The sequence below is a fragment of the Callithrix jacchus genome, chromosome 8 (genome assembly GCF_049354715.1).
Source record: "Callithrix jacchus isolate 240 chromosome 8, calJac240_pri, whole genome shotgun sequence".
Classification (NCBI taxonomy): domain Eukaryota; kingdom Metazoa; phylum Chordata; class Mammalia; order Primates; family Cebidae; genus Callithrix; species Callithrix jacchus.
The window spans coordinates 57,610,054-57,617,506 of NC_133509.1; the positions used below are offsets into that span (position 1 = coordinate 57,610,054).

Consider the following 7,453-nt stretch of genomic DNA (forward strand, 5'->3'; position numbering starts at 1 on the left):
AACAACAAATAAAACTAGGTTTTTTGCTTTTTTTTTTTTTTTCCTTTTTGTTTCACCTTATACAGTCGATCCTCCTCAGTGGAATCTATTCCTATTCCTTATAGAGAGGCTGGCTTTGGTAGCTTCGGACAAGTAAGCAATGTTCACCTTCTCTTTCCAGATTGAAGTTTCTAACACTAAATGAAAGCAAAGGTTTATCAAGAACTCAAAATATATTCGTTTTGGCATAAATTATCTGATGTCATACTGGACCCTATTTTCTTTTGGCAACGGAGACCTGATGTTAAAAACTGACACAGAATAAATAGGGGTGGAAATAGTAGAAGTGTTTCAGGACTGAAATAACAGTGTCCATGGTGTTCATTTGGAAAGAGTAAAGTATGGCTCTTTCTTAAACTAGTTTGCCCACTGTAGTAGAACAACATATGCTTGAATGTGTAGATACAGATAAATAGGGAATAGGGAAGCCAGAGAACTGAGATATACTTATTAACTGATGCTTATTATTTGTCTATTAGGGAGGCAGAGGTCCGCAGGAAAGGAGAACTCCAAGAAACCCTTGTAATGGTGAGAGGTGGGAGAAAGGGTGTCAGAAGTCAACCTACTCTATGCAGAGATCTGCGGATTTCTGGTTTTCTATGTCTAATAGAATGCCATTTCACTTGTTTTTTTCCAGACAGTGATTCCAGGTATCCATACATATATTATAGGTTTTTCAAATAATGATTTTTTTCCCTCCAATTAATAAGGGGGAAATAAAGATTTGAGTGATAGAAAGTCATTGAAAACCTCTGGTAGGAGATGGAGGATAACTTTTCAGTAAAATTGACTTGGAATTTTTTGAATTGCCACAAGGTGGCAGTATAAGCTAATTGTAAAAAGAAGGTTCACAAGATGCCGACTGTTGGCCTGAAGGGTATCTGGCTTCTTCGCTGTGTTTTAAACATGAAAATATTCCAGTGAAGTAATGTTTTAGGTCTGCTTACTTAATTTCTTACCTAAAACCCCTTAAAACTATTACTATTGTTACCATTTTCAAGGGCATTAGCCAGTACCTAGAGAATACTGTCAGAGAGGAATTTCACAAGAAAGAATTTGAAATTCCCAAATCTTTTTTTTTTTTTTAATTCTCTAAATAGTCTCCTACCTCAGCCTCCTGAGTAGCTAGAACAAAAGGCATGTGACACTATACCTGGCTAGCTTTTAAATTTTTAATTTTAATTTCTTTGTAGAGATGAGGTCTCCCTGTGTTGCCCTGACTGGTCTTGAACTCCTGGGCTCAAGCAATCCTCCTGCCTCGGCTCCCAAAGTGCTGGGATTATAGGCCTGAGCAACCATGTCTAGTCCCTGTTGTCAAATTCTCTAATTTTCTCTTCAATTATATCAGTTTTTGCTTATGTATTTTAGGACTGCGTTGTTAGGTGCATATAGAAATGTTTCTCTTCTTGATAAATTGACCCCTTTATCATTATTTAATGCCTTTGTCTCTTGTAACAATTTTCTTTTTTTGTCTTTTCTTGAGACAGAGTCTCACTCTGTCGTCCTGGCTGAAGTTCAGTGGCAAAAATCTTGGCTCACTGCAACCTCCACCTCCTGGCTTCAAGCAATTCTCGTGCCTCAGACTCTTGAGTAGCTGGAATTACAGGCGTGTGCCTACACCCCTGGCAAATTTTTGTATTTTTAGTATAGAGATGAGGTTTTGCCATTTGGCCAGGCTGGTCTCGAACTCCTGGCTTCAAGTGATCCACCTGTCTTAGCCTCCCAAAGTGCTGGGATTACAGGCATGAGCCACTGTGCGTGGCTCAACAATTTTGTCTTTTTTTTTTTTTTTTTTGAGACGGAGTCTCACTCTGTAGCCCAGGCTGGAGTGCAGTGGTGCAATCTCAGTTCACTGCAACCTCCCCCTCCCTGGTCCTGGTTCAAGCAATTCTCCTGCCTCAGCCTCACTGTGCCCAGCTACTTTTTGTATTTTTAGCAGAGACAGGTTTTCACCTTGTTGGCCAGGCTGGTCTTGAACTCCTGACCCCATGATCCACCTGCCTCAGACTCCCAAAGTGCTGGGATTACAGGTGTGAGCCCAGCCAATTTTGTCTTAAAGTCTATTTTGTCTGATATTAGTATAGCCACTCTCATTCACTGTTTTTTTGCATGGAATATATTTTTTCATCTTTCTCCTTTAAACCTATATGCATCTTTGAATCCAAAGTGAGTCTCTTATAGACTGTGTATAGTTGGACTTGTTTATTCTTTCATCTTTTTGCCAGTTTCTGTCTTTTAATTCATTTACATTTAATGGAATTACAGATAAGGAAGGACTGACTTCTGCATTTTGTTATTTTTTTGTTATTTGTTTTTGTGGGTTTTTTTTTTTGAGACGGAGTTTCGCTCTTGTTACCCAGGCTGGAGTGCAATGGCATGATCTCGGCTCAACGCAACCTCTGCCTCCTGGGTTCAGGCAATTCTCCTGCCTCAGCCTCCTGAGTAGCTGGGATTACAGGCACGCGTCACCATGCCCAGCTAATTTTTTAGTAGAGACGGGGTTTCACCATGTTGACCAGGATGGTCTGGATCTCTTGACCTCGTGATCCACCCGTCTCAGCCTCCCAAAGTGCTGGGATTACAGGCTTGAGCCACCGCGCCTGGCCTGTTATTTGTTTTCTATATGTCATGCTTTTTGGTTAGACTTTTGTTTGTCCCAGCTGATATTTATCTTCTTAGGCAGCCAAACAAGTGCTTCTAATTGTTTTCAGAAGACTGGGGAAAAGGTTTTTCTGCACTTGGTAAGCTCTGAGCTCCAAGTCCTGGTGCTGTCAAATAAAGACAAGCTTGAAGGTGAGGTCTTTCAGGAAACCACTAGATAGGTCACATAATGACAGTTCTTTGGGAATGAGTCCTTCAAGAAGCTCCAACCCTGTTCCATTCCCTCTAGTGATTGTCAGACTGTTGGTTTTCACCATGAGTGTGCCCTGTTGGTTTTCAAGGCTACCATGCAGCTGGAGAAAGAGAAATGGCAATAGAGCAAGTTAAAATGCCACAAACCTTGCTGTTTTTACTAACATTCTGGTATTTTTCTGGAATAAACATTCTCCAGATTACTACAAGCCCTTTGTTAATTTCCAGATTTCTGAAAAAGTTTATTCTGACCATTATGGCAATTTTCTCATTGTTTTTATGGAGGAGGAAATTTTTGGAGATCTTTGTTCTGCCACTCGTAGCTAATTTTTTTTGTCTTTACCTATTCTTTCTGGTGATTTCCATCTTGGAGGGGAAGCCAAGGCACAGATACATTAGAGCACATGAAGGCAGTGAGGGATCTTGACCCACAGTCTCATGAAAGGGAGAGGAAAGCACCCGTTAGAGATACTGCTATGTGATTTGTGAGCTTTTTCACTTGCCATTAGCCCCCAAGCCTGACATATATACTAAAAATCTTTGATCTCCATTTCCTTTTCCTTGGCCCCCTGTATACCCCAGTATAACCAGAGAATCTCTTCTCCAGTTCATGGATTATCTCACAGGCTTATTTTTATGCTTTCCAGAAACCCCGTCACCAGCTTCAACCCACAGCTTATGTTATAGGTGAGTAACACTGTGCTTCCTTTTTCTTGGGATGTGTTCATACTTAAACTCTGCCAGCAGGCTGGGTACAGTGCCTCATGCCTGCAATCCCAGCACTTTGGGAGGCCTAGGCAGGTGGATCACTTGAGGTCAGGAGTTCGAGACCAGCCTGGCCAACATGGTGAAAACCTGTCTCTACTAAAAATACAAAAATTAGCCAGGAGTGGTGGCATGTGCCTGTGATTCCAGCTACTCAGGAGGCTGAGGCAGGAGAATTGCTTGAACTTGGGAGGCAGAGGGTGCAGTGAGCCGAGATGGTGCCACTGCCCTCCAGCCTGTGTGACAGAGACTCTGTCTCAAAAACAAAACAAATCAAAATGAAAATACAAAACTCTGCCAGCAGTCCTAGGGTTACTTCTCCACTGGCTTGTACCATTGACGTTTATAATGTGCCTTATAAACAAAAAAGAAAGTTGGATAGCATTGTGTTTAATATACATCCAAATTTGTGTATTTTGGCTAGGCAGGTGTAGTGGCTCCCACCTATAATACTGGGATTATACTTAGGGAGGCCAAGGTGGGAGGTTTGTTTAAGCCCAGGTGTTGGCAACCAGCCTGGGCAACAAAGTGAGACCTAATTAGCTGGGCTTAATGGGCTACCTGGGAGGCTAAGACGGGAGGATCGCTTGAGTCTAGGAAGTCAAGGCTGCAGTGAGCCATGGTCATACTACTGCACTCCAACCTGGGCAACAGAATGAGACCCTGTCTCAAAAAAAATTTATTATTAGTTGCTAGCAAAAATTATTTTATTATTAGTTGCAGTTTTTCCTCTCTAGCCTAACTGTATAGGCTCTTACATTAAATATTCTTTTTATTTTTACCTTTACCTTTCCTTTTCTCTGCTGATGCTTTTATTTCCCTTCCTTAGACCTTCATCTGCCTCCACTGGACAGGGGACTTTTTCTTTCAGACCATCCCCAAATGGGCATTCAGGCCACACAAGAGTCCTTACCCCCGACAATTCTGGTAAGTTAACATTTCCAAAGGAGTGGAGTCTCAACTATAGACACATATACTAAAATGAAGATTTTCAAGATGACAAGAAGTTGGGGTTTTCCCCCAAAGAGCATTGTCTCTAGTTGGCTCCTTAATATTCTTTAAGAGCCATCTCATTTCCTTCACAGTGAAGGGAAACTCTGGATTTTCCCTGGTGAGCACTCATCCTGTCACCGTCGAGTCTTACTATTTAGCCAGAAGTTTGGCTTATAGGATTAAACTGGCTTCTCAAAAGTCCCTATATTGAAAATACTGGGCACTCAGTTCTGAGGATTATAAGGCCAATATCCATTCTTCTCCCCATCTTTTTCAGTAAAGATGCTAAGGGGCTGCCATCTTCCTTAGCTCACCTAAATATTTATATTGCCTATCTTTCCACTTATAGTTAAATATCAGATCTCTCTGCCAGTACCTGGTCCTCACAGGATAAGAACGGACTTTATAACCCATCTCTTAAATTGCTAATTGTCTTTCCCTTCTGAGTAGTGTTCCTTCGATTAAGAACTACCTTGTTACCCTGACCCACAAGTAACACTGCCGAGAAACTGCCCAAGTAAGTTATCTTTCACTGTTCCATTTTATCCTTCAGCTCAGAGGGAGAGCAGAACCACACTAGAGAGTTTTCCTAGTTTCCAGCTACCAGTCCTGCAGGTGAGACCTGGCCAGTCTAACTTGTCTGTGCATAAAATCTCACATGGTTAGGCCTGCACACTAAATGCCTCATTCTGGTCTTAGGGTGGTGGAATATAACCAGTGAAGAACGACATGGGTTTCAACTCTGGTAACCATATGTTCACAATTTTCCAGAATGGTCTCAATTTCAGATTTTATCCTACTGTTAGATTAGCTTCCTGGTTTGGGATTTTTAAAATGAAGTCACATGGTAATGAGAGGCTTTATACTGAGAGGTCTTGGCTAGGGTGAAATAACTGGACATGCTGACATTCTCAGTAGTTCCACAAGACAGCATTTTATATGAAATAAATCTTTTGGATAGAGGTACTATTTGAATTAGGAAAAACCACATTTACTTTTCTAGAGATAGCTAGCATAATATTTTGTAAATTTATGGGACTATGATTCTGATTCCAGCAACAAAAAAGGGCTTGGTAACAAGGAGAGGTTTGTAAAGAGCCCTATTAAATGAAGTCACGAGGGCGGGGGCAGTGGCTCATGCCAGTAATCTCAGTACTTGGGGAGTCTGAGGGGGGTGGATCACCTGAGGTCTGGAGTTAGAGACCAGCCTGACCAATATGGTAAAACCCTGTCTCTACTAAAAATACAAAATTAGCTGGGCATGGTGCCATGTGCCTGTAATCTCAGCTACTTGAGAGGCTGAGACAGGAGAATCACAAAGAAAAAAAGTCCAGTCTTGCCTTTTTTTTAATGGCTTGGGTTTTGAGCATAGTTAGGCCCCTTTTTCTACTCCAAGCCTCCGGTGTCCCCAGGAACAGTTCCTTCATACTAAGGTAGGTATATATTTTGCTCCCATATTCCGAGATGACCTTTATTTTCATCAGTAAGAAATTAGGGGCTGGGCACAGTGGCTCACACCCGTAATCCCAGCACTTTGGGAGGCTGAGGCAGGTGGATTGCCTGAGCTTAGGAGTTCGCAACCAGCCTGGGCAACACAGTGAAACCTCATCTCTAATAAAATCCAAAAAAAATGAGCTGGGCGTGGCAGCGTGTGCCTGTAGTCCCAGCTACTCAGGAGGTTGAGGCGGGAGAATTGCCTGAACCTGGGAGGCCGAGGTTGCAGTGAGCCGAGATCACACCATGGCACTCCAGCCTGGGAAACAAGAGTGAAATTCCATCTCAAAAAAAGAAAGAAAGAAAGAAAAATAAATTAGGGTCTAAGCCTTAAGAGGCAACACTGGGGAAATAACATTCCTCCCTAAGATCCTCACAAATGGATGGATTAACCTACAGATAAAAAAAGACTTAAAAGCTCTATAAACTGTCTACAACATATGGCCCCTAATTGGATCTTGATTGAAACAAGCTGTAAAAACAAAAAACATTCGTGAGACAGTTGAAGAAAGTTAACCTATGGGACATTTGATATTAAATAATTGTTAATATTGGAGAGTTGTTTGGTATGATGATATTGTAGTTATATTTTTTAAAATAGCTTTTCTCTTTTATAGATACATACTAAAGTATTTATGGATGAAAAGTTAAATGATGTCTGGGGTTTGCATCAGTGTAATGTAGTAGAGAGAGACAATGGAGAGTAGAAATAAAAGATTGGCCATGAATTATTTGTTAAAGATGGACGATGGGCACATGAGTTCATTATATTATTCTATGTATTTTTTGAAAATGTGAAAGTTTTGTTTTTAATTTTGTATTTTTTTACATTTTTGTAGTTTTAGTAGAGATGCCATGTTGGTCAGGCTGGTCTCAACCTCCTAACCTCAGGTGGTCTGCCCGCCTCGGCTTCCCAAAGTGCTGGGATTACAGGCATGAGCCACCATGCCTGGCCGAAAATGTCTAAGTTTTTAAAAGTTATTGAAGGAAATGCCACCTCCTCAGAACTCTGCCTCCTGGATAGTCATCTCTGGGTATGGTAGTCGTATGTCCCAGATTCTCCAAAATAGTTTTTCAAATATTCATCATCATTATTATCACCATAAGCCGCTGAAATATTCCAGAGATTGCCACACCAGATGTAGCAAATCCTAGTTTGGAAAAGTTAGTTGTCATGCAATGAAAAAAACTATGGGGAAGCAGCAGTGGTTTCTGTCTCAATAAGCTTCATACAATGGGTTGAGAGAGATTTGCTTGCCCTTTTTGTTGTTATAAACAACCACATCTACCTTCTTGTCCTCTGCTACAG

General features: G+C 41.2%; 1 protein-coding gene across 20 annotated transcripts in view; it reads left to right on the top strand.

Annotated features, from left to right (window-relative positions):
- RNF212B (ring finger protein 212B) overlaps positions 1–7,453 on the top strand; it is a 73,460-nt gene that overhangs the window by 57,050 nt on the left and 8,957 nt on the right. For 15 of the 20 annotated variants that reach the window (XR_013521105.1, XM_017977003.4, XM_078334555.1 and 12 more), the window contains 5 exons: positions 66–132; positions 519–567; positions 3,540–3,579; positions 4,487–4,584; positions 5,204–5,265. Coding sequence is in view for 19 of the 20 variants with exons in the window: in XM_017977003.4 (XP_017832492.3) it covers positions 66–132; positions 519–567; positions 3,540–3,579; positions 4,487–4,584; positions 5,204–5,265 (316 nt within the window). In the remaining variant the exon portion in view is untranslated. Of the gene's footprint in view, positions 1–65; positions 133–518; positions 568–3,539; positions 3,580–4,486; positions 4,585–5,100; positions 5,168–5,203; positions 5,266–7,453 lie in introns of all 20 variants that reach the window. The other 5 variants (XM_078334547.1, XM_078334550.1, XM_078334548.1 and 2 more) reach the window with 3 other exon arrangements.